Source organism: Centruroides vittatus, unplaced genomic scaffold (genome assembly GCF_030686945.1).
Source record: "Centruroides vittatus isolate TY-2023 unplaced genomic scaffold, ASM3068694v2 contig_941, whole genome shotgun sequence".
NCBI lineage: Eukaryota > Metazoa > Arthropoda > Arachnida > Scorpiones > Buthidae > Centruroides > Centruroides vittatus.
The window spans coordinates 948,353-968,408 of NW_027122625.1; the positions used below are offsets into that span (position 1 = coordinate 948,353).

The 20,056-nt window shown below is 33.4% G+C and overlaps 1 protein-coding gene across 1 annotated transcript in view; it reads left to right on the forward strand.

Annotated features, from left to right (window-relative positions):
• The window catches only part of LOC136984953 (phospholipid-transporting ATPase ABCA3-like), a 113,666-nt gene extending 95,298 nt beyond the window's left edge, over nt 1-18,368 (forward strand). The window contains exons 19-22 of the mRNA XM_067282101.1: nt 2,262-2,449; nt 6,921-7,094; nt 10,919-11,135; nt 17,843-18,368. Of these exons, the coding sequence (XP_067138202.1) occupies nt 2,262-2,449; nt 6,921-7,094; nt 10,919-11,135; nt 17,843-17,998 (735 nt within the window). The 3' untranslated portion in view covers nt 17,999-18,368. The remainder of the gene's footprint in view (nt 1-2,261; nt 2,450-6,920; nt 7,095-10,918; nt 11,136-17,842) is intronic.
• The last annotated feature ends 1,688 nt before the right edge of the window (nt 18,369-20,056 follow it).

A 20,056-nucleotide genomic window follows, 5' to 3' on the forward strand; every position in this document is an offset into this window, starting at 1 on the left:
CAGGTGAGACGCCCAATTTTTTAATTTACGGTTTTGACCCCTGCTTCCCTAATGGTGACAAGATAGACAGAGTTGAGTGGAACCAGAACATAGAAAGTTACCACTCAGATCTCGTGGAGAGACTCGAGACTGCGCATAAAATAGCGCGTGCTCTGAGTGACGAGAGCAAAAGAATGAGTTTGGAATATTGGAATAGACACCGCTCTCTCCAAAAATTTGAAGTAGGAGAATTAGTATGGCTAGCACGACCTCTTCATGATCCTACAAAACGAAAATTTTCTGCAAAGTATTTGGGGCCTTTCTGCATAGTTGATAGAATAAATGAAGTGAACGTAAAATAAGGGGATGTAAGGATGGGGATGATCAAACAGTCCACATTGACCGGCTCAAGAGGTATGTTGGTCCCTTGAGCAAATTGGCTAATCTTAGAAAAAAGAGAGGCCGTGCGCCCCGAAAATTACCAGTTAGAGCTGACGAGATACAAGATAACGAAGAGGAGGAACAAATTGAACGTAGGGCATATAGACAAAGGGAAACTGTTCTACCAGAAAATGATGAGAATTATAAGGATCAAGGTGAAAGAATACCTCAAACTGAAGATAGTTTGAGGTATTCTCTCAAACTATCTCGTGGTTAAAATTGTCTGACCTCCTTTAAAGGATTATTTCCATTAATTTTATTTTGTAAAGTAGTATTGAAATTGTTGGAATTGGGCTACTTACTAAGGTTTGCTTAACTTGTCATCTTTTGTTCTAAAGGATTAACAGTAAAAACATGCCCTTTTTTGTCTTTTGCTGTGTGTTGTGTGTAGATGTTAGTGTTGTCATGTCCAAGAGTATGGATCGTTTATTTAATTTCAGCAAGTTGTCCTTGCAATGTTGAAGTAGAACTAGCTTCTCATTGTGACATTCTACCAGATTTGACAGCTTCAACTGCAGCTTGTATTGTTTGTTTACTATGAACAACATATTGTGTTGCCTTTTATTTCTAAAAATAAGACAACATTGTTTTAACATGATAAATATAATTCATTCATATAATACTCAAAACGATAAAAAATAATAATAATAATAATCTTTTCTATGGTCTGTTGATTACTTCTTACTGCAGACTGCCATAATGGAAAATAGCAACATCTACAACTTTTTTATTGCAGGTGCATTTGAGCTTATGGAGTAGCTTTCTTAATATAATAGTATTTGATGGAAAACTAATTATGCTTAATCTTTTTACATTTTTTAAATTGAAACTATAGGCACATAATTTACTCTTTTCTTTATTGGAAGGTAACTATTTTCAAGAAGTGACTAGTTGAAAGAGCAAAAGTTTAAGTTTAGTTTGATTCTACAATTGGATAATGATATGTGAATGATGAGGGTATGTTATCAGTATTCTTAACTACAAATGGTTCTACCAGTTAGAGTTTTACCAAATGTGCTGAGCTGAGCTACAGCTCATTATTTTGACTGCCAGTTCAGCTCTCAGATGGAGTCTGGAAATGTAGATCACAGCTCAGCTCAGTTCTGACCATTTTCAGAGTTTTTTCTAATTCAATGTAGACTTGGTCTCATCCACTTTGAATTATTGGGACTGTACTGTACATATTTTGCTAGAAATGATTGTTGTTATTTGTATCATTCTAAAATATTACACTTTATTACTTTTAATACTACTTCTAAAGCTAAACATTGTTTATAGTTCAATTGCTTAATGTTTGAGTAGTTTTTTATTTGAATTCTTGCATTTTAATAACAGATAAATGAAAACATACTACATACCTGTTATTATTACAGATACAATTTAAATGGGCTTTCAACATACCTCGGCACAGTTTGCAATTTACCTGTCAAGATTTTACTGCAGCTCAGTATTTCTAAATAGCTTAGCTAAGTTTTGCCAAACTTTAACTACAGTATATAATATAGAAGGATTGGATGGGAATCCATTTGTAGGTATAGTATCCATACTGTAGTATCTGTATTAAGCTCCATAGAAAACATCAGATCTAGAAGAGTTGCCTCTGGTTGAAAATTAAAATGTTGTTTTAAGTATAAAAAGTAGAATACTTCATTGAGAAAGCAGATTTCAGGCTGATCAAGTTTTTTTATTACAATTATTTTATTTGGATATTAAAAACATAAAATGAATATTATAAGAGTATATAAATAAATTTTCCTTATTTTAAAAGTTAAAACTTGCTACTAAATAAAAATATTCTTGATATTTTAAGAAATTAATATAATATTTTTATATTTTTTCAGTATCTACCAGGCATTGGTTATTGTCCACAATCTGATGCTCTCATTAGTCACTTAACAGCAAAAGAAACATTGACATTGTTTGCTAATTTAAGAGGTGTTTCACCACAAGATATTGATTGTGTTATCAATAAAACCTTAAAGTTTTGTGATCTTGAAAAATATGCTAACAGGACTACTGAAACTTATAGGTAAATTCTACCAAAATTTTAGTTTAAGTATTTAAAGCATTTTTAATTATATAATAAGTATATTTTTATATTTTTACAATAAAAACTAATTTGTAATTTTCAAAAACATTATAAATATTCATTAATATATTTTAAACTTTTAACTAGAAAAATTATTCAGAAATTCAAATTTTTATGATACAACTTTCTTCTTTATAATATTTTGTATATGGATTAATTTTTCTAAGTTGATTAAACTACTGTTTTAAATATAATTAAACAGATTTAATATGATTAAATTTTCAAACAATTTAATTCAAACTTTATGTTGTTTAATATCTTAATATTCGTATAAATAATATTTTTATTCACAAACTTATGTTGCAAAGTAAAATAATTTAACTGTGTTCAGTAGTTATAAATGAAAGTTTATTATTTATTAATAAATTCTGTAATCCATTACAAAAGTATAAATTTATTTAATTTGTTTCTTAATAAATATTTAAATTTACTAGCAGATATGCCTGGTGTTGTCCAGATGAAAAATAATTAGGATAAAGGAACAAACTTTTTAACAAACTTAAAGTTTTAAGTTTGTTAAAAGTTACTATTTTAGGCAAACTCAAATCAAGAGCAAGATTACAAATCTAGAAGACCTTACGCTCTCGGACATCTACACTAAGAATATGATTCACAGATCATATGGCATATTTATTAATTATTACACAGTGGTTAATTATATAATTAGGCATTAAACTTAAATTATCACAAATTGTCCAAGGAATATAATCAGTGACAGGTAGCAGTAAGCCTCTGCATTAATTGTTAGGACATTAAGATGAAAATACAGTGTGATCAGAGATGGATGGATGGCCAGTGGTTAAAGTGGAAACCTATTACTTTAGGTGAGCCAAGATCAAATCTGAAAGGATTGAAGAACCATAGGAATTTTTTAGATATATTGGCCCCCCTTCCCTCAGTGCCCAGCCACTCTGTTGTGGGTCTAGCCAAATTCATAATAAACGTGCCAAAAAGAGGCCTTCTTAGTGCTAATAATGTGAAGAGAGTAAAAAGAACAGTGTGATCATACTAACCTTGTCTAATTTTGATTGATTTTAAAATAATGCAATCTTACAATGCAAAAGAACAATAAATAAATATTATTACACATTTTAATTTTTATCTTACTTATGTTGATAAATTAGTTTTTTTATACTTGAAAACTGAAAAAGTTATTTATGTTGGTTATTATGCTTTTAAGGATAGATCTTCTGGAATTTTAATGTGATTCTATTTGTGCATTCTTTGTAAATCTCACCCACTTTAAGTCAATATTTTGTTAATTTTTATGTACTGTAATAGTTAATTGGTTTTCATATTCTTACTATCAACTTCTCTGATTTAGAACAAAGATTGACAGCTTTGAAACAAGATAAAAATGTAAATTAATACGTAGAATTCAAAGAAGCAATATTTCATCATAAATGATGGAGTATTGCTTCTTTAAATAAAACTGTAAATATTGTACATAAAATATTTGACTTCTTGAGTGAGGATTGAAACAGTTTATGTATTTAATTGAACATGGAATTGTTTTTCCAAGTTTCCAAGATTATGTAAATAAATACAAATTTTTGAACATTGTATGGCTTTGGGTCATGCCTTATTTTAAAGCTTTTCCTACTGCACAAATATTAGTTTTGTTTTGGCCGAACCAATAAATCCTAGTGTTAATAAGCTGTTCTGAAAGACATAAGTGGAAAATAAGGACAAATGTTATATCTGTATAATTATTTATTAATTTCAATCACTGTTCAGTGTTAATTGTTAGAAAATCTCTGTTCTGAAAAATATTTTCCATTTAGGCTGGTTTCCTTTTTAGTCGGGTTTCTTTTTGAACTGGTTTTAATGTAAACTGTGTAATTAAGGTAAAAATTTAACTTTAACATAACCGGAAGAAAGAAATATTTATAAAACCTAGAATCAGACAATTAATTGCTGCACAAATATGAGATTCCAATTACACATTTTGGTCCAGTTGCATGTTAGAATATGTGCTGCTTTGCATATGAGATATTTTAGGGATATGTATTAACCCAGTGTTTCTCAATAAAGGAAAATATTACAAAAAGTATTTTTTTATACCACAATATAAGATGCTTGTGTGAAATCTGGAAGTTAAACCCCTACATTTCTAAATTATTTTACTCCTGATATACAACTGCTTAATCAACAAAATTCCATAACAAAAAAAAACGTTGACCCTTGACTGGCAACTATCGTCCGCTATCTGTCAATAAGACATTATTCCCTTGCAGCCGGTAGATCAACTTGCACGATAATTTACAGTTAGCGTCTGAGCTCGTCGTTTGTTTTGAATCCCGGGAACACCTATGGCCCTAATTGCAATCCGTTGTCGATCATGTGATCGGTTTACTTATCAAGAACCTATAAAAGGCGCTTCCTTCCCCCTTAAAGGGGCTTTCCGATCGTCTCTCCAGTACAACGTGCACTGCACCATCGACTGGACCCAAAAAGTTTCTAAGTTTTTAAGTGCCCGTGTCCAGACTACGACTCCATTCACCGGACTCCGTCTATTACGGAATTTATAGAGGTATGAACAAATATTTGTAAACTCTCTCTCTCTGGACCCCCTTTTGTATATGAGGGTAGAAGTGTAGTTTTGTTCGTTTCGATTTTAATAAATCTTGTTTTGTTATAAAATGGTGTCTTTCTTGACTGTTGGCTTCGCCTTATCGTCGACCCCATCCTTCCTCCTCCTCCACTTGCGTAATGCGTAACACGCCGTCAACGTAACAGCCATCCTTGACAAGTGAGTCGCCGGAAAGAGAGGTACGACTCCCTCTTACCTCCCTGGGATCTCACACTTGTTTCTTTTTCTAAGAATTGAAAGACTGTTACTAACACATTCATTGAGCCTGTGAATTAACTACTTTATCGAATATTAGTTTCATGGTTAACCATTGGAGCAGTAAGAGTAAATCATTGAGTGACCTCTCTGTATATTACTGTTCTGTGGAAACAGTCTGTAGCATGCACAGCTTAACAGTGTTTTGTATGCAAGAGTGATCTAAATAAAACTGAAAACTGAGTGTGATCCTGAAACTGCTATTGTTTTTTTGGTCTGTTAACTAACTACATTTTATCAATGATATCAACTATTTTGAATTGTTAAATTTCATAATTAAATATTACCATTGATCCAAAATGTATGCAGCAGTAAATGGTAATCAACATTTATTCATTATTCTTCCTTTGTGTGTTGCTTCTAAAAGTAATAAGTAACAAATGTTTTTAAAAAAGAGTAATTACAACCAGGGCCGGATTATCGAATAGGCAAAGTAGACAAATGTCTAGGGCCCGTAATTCGGAGGGGCCCGGCTTCAGTGCAGAAGATTTCTGTGTTTCAAAACGAGTTAAAAATTAATTAAGAAACTCGATAGGACAGAAAAGGCTGTATTTAATGTTAGTAAGCTGCGGTCGACCATCCATTGCCTAAAAAAAAAAAAAATAAAAAGGTCAACAGCCACCCTTGCGTCAGAAGTAATGTACGCCACGAAATCTCTTGTACCATCTAGAAATCTTCCTAGGGCCGCCTCTCGTGGTGGTACTGATGTATGGTTATGATTTATTTTCTAAATCTAAACTTATACGTCTCGACATCACATATTTGATATAGCATTCAAGTTGCTCGAGTGCGAAGATATTACAATTCAATAGTGTTTTATAAAAGAGTTAAAAAGGATGACACCACGGTGTAACTTGGGGTGACACCACGATATCTGCACCGGGTGTCACCCATGCTACCTACGCTAATGTCACATTATATAAGATTTGTTTAGAAGCAACTTATTTAAATGGGGCCCCAATTTAAATTTTGTCTAGGGCCTGCTAGAGGCTTAATCCGGCGCCGATTACAACGGATCCTTGTGAATGATGATTACTGTATGCACATCTTATTTCTCAGTCTTTACTAGGCTGCAATTTTCAAAACCTGTAGACTTAGATGGATGCCAGTGGGAATTTACATCTCTCTGTCCTTCTTTAATCTTGAGAATGAAGTTAGATAGATGAAAGTTGAAACCAGATATGAAAAGCTTAGGGACAGGAGACCCTAATAACTATATACAAACTTCCAGTTTGAACCCAAAATCACATCATTTCAATTCAAAAATTTTATCCTGAATGGAGTTATATAGATGACCAGCATGACTTTGTTTGTAACAGGAAAAGTATGATGTACAGGGGCAAGACACTACTAATCATGAGAACATTGTGATGAAAAATTGCAGCCTGGCATTGTGACATGTCTCAATAAATAATTGCTTGTCTCAGAATAATTTAACATGATTTTCAAAATTTCTGTTCTTTCATTTCGCTTAATATAGAGGATCTCTAGTAATTCTCTGCATGTACAATTATTAGTTAATTTATGAAACTAACTAATAAAATGTTAAAATTTATTTTCCAGTGGTGGAACACGATGTAAGTTATCCGTTGCAATAGCTCTAATTGGTCTACCAGAAATAATTATTCTTGACCAACCAACATCTGGAGTTGATCCAAAATCTTGTCATAAGTTATGGAAAATACTAATAATGATAAAAAAGTTGCTGGGGAAATCATTGCTACTCTCATCTCACAAGTAAAATATTTCTTTTTTTTTTTTTTATTAAAGTTAATTTTAGTAATAGAAGATAAATATTTTTAAAAATAATTTAAATTTTCAAATATTAAATTCTTAAATTTATATAATTTCAATAAATGTTTAGCTAATTTCAATCATTTTTGGATGTTTTCTTTTCAGTTTTCATTAATATTTTTAAAAATTATTTTTTAAACTGTTAAATATATATATATTATATATATTTATAATAAAAGAAACGTTTACTGGACTGTAAAACAAACGTACTACACCTTTTAAGTATCTGATAAAACCAAGGGCTTTGTACTCTGTAAACGGGAATCTTATAACCAGAAACTACGTGAATATATTAATGAAACGGATTGCGTTATGGCACCGAACAGATTTTTGGATACCCTCCAGAACAGAGTTAAGAAGTTCTCCTTTTCCTCCTTGGCTCACGTTTTGCATTTGGATCATGTTGTTGTAAGTGCACCGGCACCACCACGAATTTTTGCTTTTGGGAAGACGCACAAGCCGGGCCAGCAAATTCGTCCTGTCGTGGAAAAATGTCGGGCACCAACGTTTCTTTTGGAAAAGAAGCTGGTTAAGTTCGTACAGAATAATCTACAGGCTTACCCCTTTAGCATAAAAAGCTCTTTGCAACTGGTGCAAAAACTGGAGGATGTTATGTTGACAGACAGAGAAATCATGTCCGTTATGGACTTTAAGTCCCTATACCCATCCATCAAGCTTCCACCATGCTTCTGTGCATTAAGAGACTTTTTGTTCACCAACGTAGTGAATTCCCACAAGTATCACATGCATATCTTGGAATTAGCGGATTTGGTCTGCCACTCTTCTTTCTTCGAGTTTGATGAGAAAATTTATATACAAGGAAGGGGTGTCCCCATGGGGAGCCCCATGTCCGCAGTCCTCTGTGAGATGGTGCTACGCAAACTCGAGTGCGATATATTACCGTTATTCCGCAACGACATGGTAATTTACACCAGGTACGTTGATGACATTTTCATCCTCTGGGCTGATGATCGCAACATCCAGCGTTTCATAGACGTAATCAACAACAACCCATACGGTCTAACGGTAGAATTAGATCAACAGAGTGAGTTCCTTGTTAACTTCATGGACCTTTTCATCGCCTGCAAAGAAGGGGAGATAAGAACAAGTGTCTACCAGAAACCAGTATATCACCCCCTCGTCATCCCCAGTAACTCTGTAGACCTTGGACAGTTTAAGATGGCGGCGTTTCGTTCCTGGATCTGGCGAGCTTACACCCACTGCTCGAGTAGTCAAGACACTTTAAAGGAGTTGGCCTACATACGAAAGGTGGCTGCACAGCATGGTTACCAAAGAAGTGTTGTTGATCAACAACACTTCTTTGGTAACCATGCTGTGCAGAAGAACAGTCGGCAGCGCAACGATGGAAATTCACGGAAAGCAGTTGTGTTGAGTTATATGCCTTTTCTTAATAAGGTTGTCAAAAATGTGGCCAGAGAGAAGAACTTGCGCGTAATTTACAAACGCAATCCAACGATTTACCGTTTACTGAGAAACGACAAGAGGAGAGATCGCTCCAGTGAGTTAACAGGGGTATATTCTATACCGATAAAAGATCATCGTTTTAACACCGACATTGTATACGTAGGCGCCACTTTACATAACCTCAAACAAAGAATAAAAGAGCATAAATACTCAATAACCTGTGGCAGTGACAGCACGGTCCTAGCGACCTTTGCTAGACAGCAAGATATAACGGTGCATTGGGATAAGGCCTCCATTGTCAGAGCCACTCGATCCAGGCAGGCTATCAAATACTTGGAAAAAATGGAAATACATAAGGCGCACTTATCTACACTTTGCATCAACCACCGGGATGCGGACGGCCTATCATCGGCCTGGAAATCTCTTGTCGACTAACATCACGTTTTGATACGGAAAACGGGGCTTAAACCCGTCAATGCGCAAGCGCAGTTTTTTGTAAATTTCGAATTTTGTTCGTTTTTGTTATTCGTTAACTGACGAAGGCTGATTAATGCGGTCGAAAACGTTTTTAATCTAATAAAACTTCCTACTGTATACTTAAAAGGGGTAGTACGTTTGTTATATTTATAATAAAATGTTCAAATATAAAAAACATATATTTATGATTAAAATTTATTAATAATATAATTAAAATTCATTTATAGAAATTACATTTATCAGTCAATCTTACAAATATTCTTATTCAAAATTGCCATCCAAAAATTTTTTTTGATTCAGAAAGTTATGTTTTAATTAAATGAATGCATTATTTGGCTGCTTTTATCAACCATCTTTAGGTTTTAGGTACAGATCATCATCTGAAAACAGTGTTACCTTAGATAACATTCTATTCAGCTGCTTCATAAGTGTTTTCTAAGATGATAATGCTATCTTAGGTGACATTATTACCTTAAAATCACTTGTGAAGAGAAAAACAGAAATGATCACCTGTCACAGACACCTTAATTTTATTTCTGTATACAGTGGGTGATTGATTAATGAACATAATCCGTTCCAAGACTTTGTTCACTATCCGAATTGTTTGTTAACCGATTATCGATTTATTGTAGGTTTTTATGGGAATTTGATTAATTCATTCTGGAGACCCCAAAAAATAAAAAATATATACTTTCTTACTACGTTTATTTATATGTAATAATAAAAATACATATATACACACAGTCTTTTTTTCTGTTTATAGGGGTTAGAGAATCTGTCTAATGTTGTTTGCTTTTCTCTCTTCAGGATTTTTCAGAAGTAATTAATAGCATTGTAATTGTAGAGATCTCTAAGCCTATTAACTTAAACCTGGTTTGGATGCCATTCTAAGACTGTCATTCTGACATCCTTCCACTTCTTCAAAAAAAATGTTTAATAGCAGATATCGACATTAATTCTCTTTTTCAGAAGAAAACATATCTCGCTGAGTTTCTTGGTGTTCTTCATTCAAGAGTTCTTGTCATTCTTCTGTCGTCAGATCCATTTCAGGTTCCATTATGAGCTCTTCAGTGTTCTTTATTTCTCAGATGTGATTTTTGTTACTTCTTTAGCTGCTTGAGTCTTCCTGATTATACTGTATCTTTCTTAGATAAGATCAAACTGCAGCCTACTGTAGACATGTTCAAGCCATACTGCCCAGCAACATCAGTCATCTTCTGCCCACTCTCTATCTTTGCTATTATACTCTCACCTTTCAAAAATAAAAACCGACATAAAACTTAACAAGTGCTTCCCAACAGTCTCACGAATATTATAAAAGAATTGTTTCTGTGAGAAAAATAAAAGGCTGGAATTACAAGGGAGAGTTTCAAAGTTCAGGGGAATACTATCCAATCAGTGTATACCGGGTTGAGCATTGATGTCATTTCCCACGCTCCAAAAAGTTTGGAATTGTTGCCTGAAGACAAGGGAAGACCAATCAGTATTCATTATTTTATGTCTCCGCTTCTTATGTTTGTTCTGTGACGTGTTTGTTGTCCAAATATAAAAATCTTTTGCAAAAGTGTTCATTATCCGATTTGTTCATTAACCAAACTGTTTGTTAACCAATCACCCACTGTATTATGTGCATGTAATGAATACATTCTTGAAACTTAATTGACAACATATTAAATTTTAATTAAAAAATAATAAATTTTTGTTATTTTTATTGCTTTTTATGTAAAAATAAATATATTAAATTATCTCAGTATTTTATATAGAAAATTTATATTAATTTTTGAAAACGGGAAATATTAATCTGTATTATATATACATATTGTCAAATAAGTTAAATAATTTTAAATTTAATTGATATTTTACAGCATGAATGAATGTGAAGCCTTATGTGACAGAGTAGCAATTATGACTAAAGGGGAATTTCATTGTTTGGGTACAATACAACATCTTAGAAATAAATTTGGTCAAGGTTATACTGTTGTTGTCAAAATGAAACAAACTGATGAAACAAACCAGATTACTGAATTAAAGAAGTTTATCAAAAACACCTTTCCTACTATTGTATTGAAAGATGCTTATCAGGTAATTAAATTAATTTTTTAATTTAATTATTAAAATGTTTAATGTAGAATATGTTTAAGATAATCTAAATAGATTTCTTAAAGCAAGCATTGATGATAAAAATTCTTCAAAAAACTTTTGTTATTTAATTTAATAAAAAAAAAATATAATTTAGTTTTACCATTATGTCTCGACTACTACAAACAGAACAAGTCCGTGGTTCCTTACAATAGTCATTATTTTCACTCCATTGAAACATGTGACATCAGCCAAAGGACCCCAGTTTCCTTTGTTAACTGCTTTTCCATCTCTAACCCTGATGCAATAGTGTAGCCAATACATAACATTTATTATTGAGGCTTGATCAAGCCTTTTGTTCTTAACTTTCCCCTCTTTCTTTTAAAACTAGTACTTCCAGGCTTTGTCCATCTGGCCTTACTCTTATTGGTTGGTCTGATGTGTTCTTTACAAAAGGGGTGGAACCTGATTGGTCAGAATAACTAGCAAACAAAGGGGGTTTATAGGACAGAGAAGGACAACATGGACATCTTTTGGGATTGAGTGTTTGGAGAGAGAATGTCAAGAAGAATGAAACCAAATTATTCATCCTAATCAAAGAAAGAAGATCCCGGGTTAATTTTACCAACCGTCTCTCTTTTTTTTCTAAATTGTAAGACCCCAGACGAGTTCAAAAGCGAATAAATCACGAAATTCTTGCATAAAAAAAATGATAATGATAAATTGTGTTACGAAAGAAAAAAACCTTTGATCTAAACAATGCAACACAAAAATGTAAACGAGACTTGGAACTGGTCGAACATGTGTCAAATAATCTGTAAACTCTGGCACGAGCGCTCATAAACAGGTAGATCTTTGACTCAAGTATTTATAAATTTTTGATGGGATAAACTTTCTCGAAAAAGGGGAAATTTTTGACAGGCGAAAAAGATTGTTAAAGTTTTAGATGTCAAAGAAATTACAAACAATGGCCTGAATTATGAGTGCAGGTGTTAAAGTATTATAAACAGTCCCGAGCAGAGTCGACAAAGAGGTATCAGATGTACAGTACACCTCGAATTTCCCATGACCTTTCCCAGGACCTTTCCCATGACCCAAGATGGTCTCATTTTGCACTTGGAAACAAAGGGGAGACCAATCGGAAAGCGAGAAAAGGGACGAGGGATCAATCCAAATATGGATGGTGGACAAGAAAACATATAAAAACTGGGACTTCAAGGTCAAGAGAGTCTCCTCTGGATTAAGCTCACCGTGTGCTTCATAGTGGATTTTGCCATCACTTGAGACATCTCTGTGGCTCTCCGATCACCCCCAACACCCAGCGATCCTTCTCATCCACCCGGGGCTGCTACCAACACCAAGGTTCTCGTCTGGATTAGTGAAGGACTGTCAATTGATGATGTAAGCACTAATGTTAACAAATAAATGGTTTTCGTGTGAAAAACACTTGTCATCATTTGCCTTTTCTGTCACAACTCACATACAACTTCCCCAAGGTTCATCCTGACGCGGGATTAACCGATCCCATCTAAAAGACAGCAACCTAATACGGGTGCCAAGGAGGGGTTTCCAGGTCCCCTATTTCCTCTGGGTCGGCTACTTTACACTGGTGAGTGAAGTGGGATATTTAAGCCCAGTCTACACCAGTCCGAATCTTACACACCTGACGCGAGATCAGTTGTTTCCCCCCCCTTTGAGTCGGCGAATCTTACAAAATTCTTCCATCTTAATTTTTCTAATATTTTCCAAAACCCCATCTTGATCAAGGGCCCAATTACTTGTAAAAAACTAGTTAAGTTAGGTTAAGTTGCCTTTGTCTATTGTCACATGGGATTTTTTTGGTCGTATTGTAAATTTTGTCCCAATTTACTGTATACATATTAGTGTAATTTTGATAATTTTTTTTCCAGGAAAATTTCTTTTAACGAAACATTAAATTTCTTAAATTTTATCTACTCTGAGCAATTCTCAGGAGTCAATTTTTTCCTCAGTTACATTATACATTTTTAAAATTTACTTAAATAATAGGAAGATAAACAGACTAACATAACCTTTAATAGGGATATAAGAAAAATTTTAAAATTAGATATGAGAACAAGATTTAGGAAGGAGTGTATTACAATGGCCAACAAATTTTTTTGAAATCTCAGTTGCATGAGGTTTTTTTCGCTGATTTGTAATAATTTTGGCATGCTGATTTCAAATCTGCAATCAGTTTTTTTATCCATGCTCTAGTTTTCATGCAATTCGAACTTTTGCATTCCTTCACCTTATGTTTATGTTATCAGCATGGTATATGATAAAATTGTGTAGATATGGACCTACTAAAGTACCACGAGCACAAGTGGACAATTTGAATTGATCTGAAAATGGTTAATTGTCTCCTTGGACAACAGGTTACACAAAGTATCCCTGCTTTATTTGCATATGAAACAGCAGAGATTGAGACAAGCACCGGAACCAGAAGCCCATATGTAAGACTCTGCAAACAGGTATGCCAAATATTGTCGATGATCCAATTGTCAGTAGAGAGATCATTTTTTCTCCACCGCATATCAAACTGGGGTTAGTTAAACAGTTTGTGAAGGCATTAAATAGAGCTGGTGAATGATTCCAACGTATAGTTGGTGCTCTCCCTGTTTTGTCTTTTGAGATCAAGGCAAGTGTGCTTGATGGGCTCCAGATTCTTACACTTGTTTGCAACCAATAATTTGTCTCAAAAATGAACAACAAAGAAAGAGTTGCATGGGTATCATTGGTGCTGGTAATGAAAAACTTTCTTGGCAATAAAAAGGCTGCTAATTTTGAAACTCTCGTTTGCTAATACATTGCAGAAATTCATGATCTGGATGTAACATGAGTGTCAAACTGCATTTACTGCACAGTTATCTTGATAAATTCCCCGAGAACTTAGGACAGTTAGTGATGAGCAAGGTGAATGGTTTCACCTACCTGAAGATTATGGAAGAGCACTACCAAGGGAGATGGGACAAATATATGATGTCAGACTACTGCTGGAGCATTAAATGGGATTGTCCTGAAATAGGTCACAAACACAAGAGCCTGAAATGCAAATTTCTGCCTTGATCATATGCTCTTGTGCATAGCCCCAGTATGGGATCAAATTTGTTATGTAGCAATTAGTTGATGCCTGTCTGTCTCTCCATTTTTTACCACTACAGACATGTAGACTATTTTGCAATGTAATGTTTAGTAATCACCTCATTTCAGGTCAGGTTATGTCTGTATGTGTTTCATTTTGTATCAATGAAGGAATTTACATTATTTTGCAACTTAATAATTATTAATTAGCTAATTTTAAGGTAGTTTGACTGTACAGGTTTCGGTTTGTATTTTGCTTTGAGCACTGCAAATTTAGAGCTGATTCCATTTATAACCACATTGAGACTAAGTTTTTTGTGACATTTAGACTATGTTGCAATTTAATGTTTATTGCCCAGTTCATTTTGAGAGTGTTTCATTTAATATCTATCCACATACACAAAAAGGTCAATGAATTAAACATGAAAAATTGAAATTTTGATATTTATCAATTGCAAAAAACCAGAGCTTTCCAGAGAAAATGAACCTCTGATCTGAACTCAGCATCCCAAATTAGTTAAGAACATATGTTGATAGATATTCAACAAAAAATTTGGTCAGTATTATTTTTCAAGATGAAAAATATGTTACATTTTTAATACATATTTAATTATATTATTGAAGAAGGTGGAAATAACATTAAATATTAATTTAATTATCCATTGCTTGAATTTAGCAGTGTACAACTGATTTCAGTAGAACTATCATGTTTACCAACTCTTTATCTTTTGGGTTGAGAATCTGCTTTTGGAAGCAGTTGTCAGCCTGAGTAAGAAATTTTCTGCCTTTTTTGACATAACCAGTGGTGTAGCGAGGGGGGTGCAAGGGGGTGCCTTTGTGAGTGGTGCCCAAATGGTCTCCAAGATAAACTATATATGTTTCTGGAGGGAGAAGGGGCACCAATAAAGTGTCGTGCCCCAGGTGCCAGTTATGTTCGCTATGCCACTGGATATAACATAAAATTTTTAATGCATTATCTTTGCAAATATGCATTTACAACAAATACTAAATATTCAAAGTTAACTTGTATGTCAGTTTTTAGAAATTGTCCATCCTCCAACATTAACATTTTCTTTGAGTTTGATGTTGCCATATGTATGAGAAAGCCAATCTGAAAGTTCTTTAAATCTAAGCCACATGTCAAATCACATTTTCTAGGTTACGGACTATAAGGAATTATTAACTTTTATAATTTTTCTCTACAGATAATTAAGTTTCAATATAATACTCATTATGTATGGTACAATGTATTATTATGCTGTATTCTACATTTTTATTACTACAGTAGTAATCTATTTAATAGGAAAAGCCAATATTATTAAACTATTATTGTGATAAAGAGAATGAAGATTGAATAAATGGTTAAAATGCCACAAGTTTTGTTGACAATTATTCTATAAGTTGTGTTTTTATTTCTTGGCTATTGCATTTCAAAATCAGCCTTTTCTAGCTATCAAGTCAGTCTTATCTATAATGTAAGATTGGCAAGTATGAATCTAATTAGTTGTCCATAGCCTACAGGCTTCTTGGATGTGTAATATGCCCTTGTGCTTGTAATTAGAGAGGCTTAGATGTTTAATCCTTGCATTTTGGAAATAGTTCTGCATTTATATTTTGCATTTGGAACTGCAAATTTAGAGCTGATTCCATTTATAACCACATTGAGACTATTAAGTTTTTTGTCAGCTATAAATGTCTATGTATGGTAGAATCAAAAATAAAACTTTTATTTAATGGTTATGAATATTTACATTTAATAGAATATTTACAGAAGACTACCTTTAATGTAAGCTCTATCTGCAGCTCTAGTGTCCCATACCATTTGTCCAAGCATTCGTGAAAGCCATTTTTTATAATATCTTTAAGAGTTTTCGGCTTCCATCAGTTAGTCTTAGCTTATTAATATACAGTGGTGCCTCATATAACGTACTTAATCTGTTCCAGGTGCACGTCCGTTAAGTGAAACGTTTGTTATACGAAATGCATTTTCTCATAGAAATACATGTTAAAACATCTAATTCGTTCCGCAGCATAAAATAACCGTACTGTATCATAAAAAAAATGAACATGGGGTGCGTTATTTTATTCCTCCGCGTAACTCTGCGCGAGCGACATCCGTTTAAAAATTCCTGCAGAACGTGTTCCTAAATTCCGGTGGGAGTGCGCGCCGTCAACGGCAAAAACGGCCACTTGTAGCAGTAGTTTACGGTGGAAAGCAACATGGCGTCCTCCATGGCTCAGATAGTTTCATTTCCGAGTCCATTATGTGATTTTATGAATGAAAATTTAGAAATTGTAAAAGCGCAAGTTAGCGCACGCGGTGATGTAAGTGTCTTTACAAATTTTTTTTGAATGGTAGCTGGCATTCTAATTTTTTTCGTAGCTATTTTGAATGCTCTTTCAACAAAAAATCCATTTTATGGTTAAATTTTACAATTGGGACCCTTCTTTTGCCTTTAAAAGCTCATATTTTAGAATTATAGATTCCTCCATCACGATACTATCGATAGTGCGGGCGCTGCCATCTTTCTTCCTTACACCGTCGTTCCTAATTGCCTACAAACAGCAGCACACTCCCGTAGTAGCGGAGACGCAGAGCGACCGCTATTAAAAAACGCACCCATGGAGCAGTCACCAATTATGCCAGAAAGTCCGTTGTTCGCAGCCAGTCCGTTGCTCGAGTCACGTAACGGCCAAACAGAAAGTCCGTTATTCAAGGCGTACGTTATATGAGGCACCACTGTATAGCCATGAAAGGCATAAGAATGCTTTTCAATCTCTTTATTCCTCAATATCCTCCTCAAAGACTTTGGTCTGCTTCCTAAAATAAAAGAGAAGGATTACAACAGGTTTCAGTGGCAGAGGTGGAAACTACAGCAATGTTACACATAAAAACATTACAAAAACTTAGTTTTCAGGATTGCTTTTACAAATGGTATGGAAACAGACAGAAGTATGTATCTACAGTAGAAACTTATTTTGAAAATGGTGTGAAGTAAATTTTGAACATAAGTATTGCATGCCAAACCTGTGCCAAAGTTTTTTTTATTTTTACCTCTATTAAAATTTACTTTCTTTGTCCGTTATTTTCATATGTATCTTACATATCAAAATCTGAAAGAAATCAGGCATCTGATTTCTTTCAGATTTTTTCTAACATTATTCTACTAAGATGTGAAAAAGTAAAATGGTTTTAGATGCTTTGTTGTAGACATTTGTAGATTAAAAATCTGGATTTTATATGGCAGTATCAAAGTAATTAGAACAAATATACATAAAAAAATATACATATTAAAATGACTTCATTTAATTTACAAATAAGCTTATAACTTACAAATAAGCTTATAAGTGAAATTTTCTCTTCCTGTATACTTGCTTTTAAAATCTAACTTGATATCATTAAAGGATTGTCTTGTAAATTCAGTAATTACTCTAATGCAATGTAAAGGTACTGAATGTTTGAAGTTATTTATATTAAAAATGTAGATTTAGCTGCTATTCTGTAAATAAATTAGATATTAAATTTTAAATCTTATCACTAATTAATAATTATTATTGATTCAATGAATATTGAATATTTGTTGTTTATAGTATTTTTCATTTTTCAGGATACTCTGCAATATCATTTATTGGATGAGTCTATAAAATTGAGTAGAATATTCTCTTTTATGGAAGAAGTAAAGCAAAAATTTTCTTTAGAAGATTATCTCATTAGTGCTACTACATTAGAACAGATTTTCTTGGCATTTGCCAGATCCACATAGATGATATCAATCTTACAAGTATTCTTGTAATAAAAATGTTTTATGCCAATAATTATTTAACTAAATGGTTTGTCTGAAATATATATATATATATATATTAAAATTTTGTCTTCATTAATATAAAAAATATATTTTGAAAGAAACAACATGATGATGTAATAAAATATTTATCTTAATAATTAAAAGTATTTTTCTAATTTTCCAATATATTTACTATTTTAAACTTGATTGGAAGAAACTGTAAGTGACTTTGCTAGTGAATAGCTTTAGATAAAAAGTTACTTCGAAAGAAAATCTTTACAGATTTATGTTTATATTTTGAATATTTATATGAAAAAATTTAATAAAAATTATATAGTTTAAACAAATATTGAATTCTTTCTTGATTATTTTTAAATGAATATTTAAAAATTATTCTTATAAAATTTTAGATTGTTTTTAACAGAAGTTTTTATAATTTGTTTATAGATATTCTCTTCTGTTTTTTAACTTTGCCCTCATGACAGTAAGAGGACCTTTTTTTTAAATCATAGCCGTCATGGATTTGACCAGGCCCACAATTGATATCCAGATGGTGAGAGACTGGGCCTGTCATATCCTGGATAGATCATTCCCTAAAAATTCCTGGGGTTTTCTGATCCATCAAGATTCATTTCTTAAACAATATGCTGACACCTTAACTGCCTCTGCCATCTGGAAACATCAATTTAGTTCTCAAAATGTAATAGAAAGAGCAACTTTTCTACCCAAGCAAATCTGTGTTATTGATCTTTAAAGTTTAACGTAAATACAAAGTCAACACTAATAAAGAATTTGGAATATTAATTTTTAAATTTCCAAATTATATAAGGCTACCTGACTGCATTGTCTACTAACACCTTTGTAGACTCCCTGTCTTACAGTAAAAGATAGGGAGTCTGCAGTAAATCTTGCTCACCATGCTTGCACTCTATTAGGATGAAGCAAGAGTTTCTGAACATATGGAGGTAGTGATGCTGGACACAGAGACTCACACTGACACAGATTTACAGAATATTGCATTTATTAAGGCAATAATTATATATTGTAAGCACATTGTAATACATAATCCAGGGTTTGTGGAACTTCAGAGAGACAGAGAGAGAGAGAAAGAGATACAAGTGCAGAGGCATTCCATGAAGGGGTGGTTCCTCATGACAGTTGTAGGAGAGAGCAAGATGTTGCAGGTAATCTTTGTTTTATTGACAACTGTTATTGACCTAATTCTGTTGTTGGGGTTGCTTCAGGGGCCCTCTTTTGGCAGTGCATATTGGAATGTGCAGCTCGAGAACTTGTCCATGAGGGCAAAGTTATGTGGTGCTCCACTAGTGCTTGTATGAGAAGGAGGGAAATATCTGGATATGGAGATCACCAGAGTAGACTTGGAGGACAGCAGGACTCACTTGACAAAGAGGAAGACTGATGACCACAATGATTACAACTACAACGACTACGACTACTTCATGTTCTTGAAGACATGGGTTTTTATCAGTGGCGTGCTGTGACATTTGATGACAAGGAATCTGTTTCTGTAAGAAGCCGACTTCCAGGGGCAATCAGTTAATTGCGCGTCAGTGATGGTCTAGGGCAGGGATGGCAACCTGCGGCCCGCGACGCATAAAATGTGATAAATATATCAATTTCCCATCTAAGTATGCAGCAAAAATTCAAACGTTATTTTTACAACTTATGTATGTGAATAGTTTTTCCCGCAATGAATTTAGTAAAAATTAAAGCAAGAAACCGGCTAACAGACACATCGAAACTAATTTAAAACTAGCAGTGACGAATATTTAACCAAATATTTCCAATATATTACGTTTACATCAGTTACAGAAGCTAAATTATATACCTATGCTAATTTATAATTACTGTATATATGAATAAATAATTCTAATTTATCAACATTTTTTTTCCTCTCTTTCTCTTGTATGCGGCCCGCATCAGTTCAAAAGTCTTAAAATGCAGCCCTTCCATAGAAAAAGGTTGCCCATCCCTGGTCTAGGGGGTCCATTCGTATTCATTTGTTGGATAAGCCAG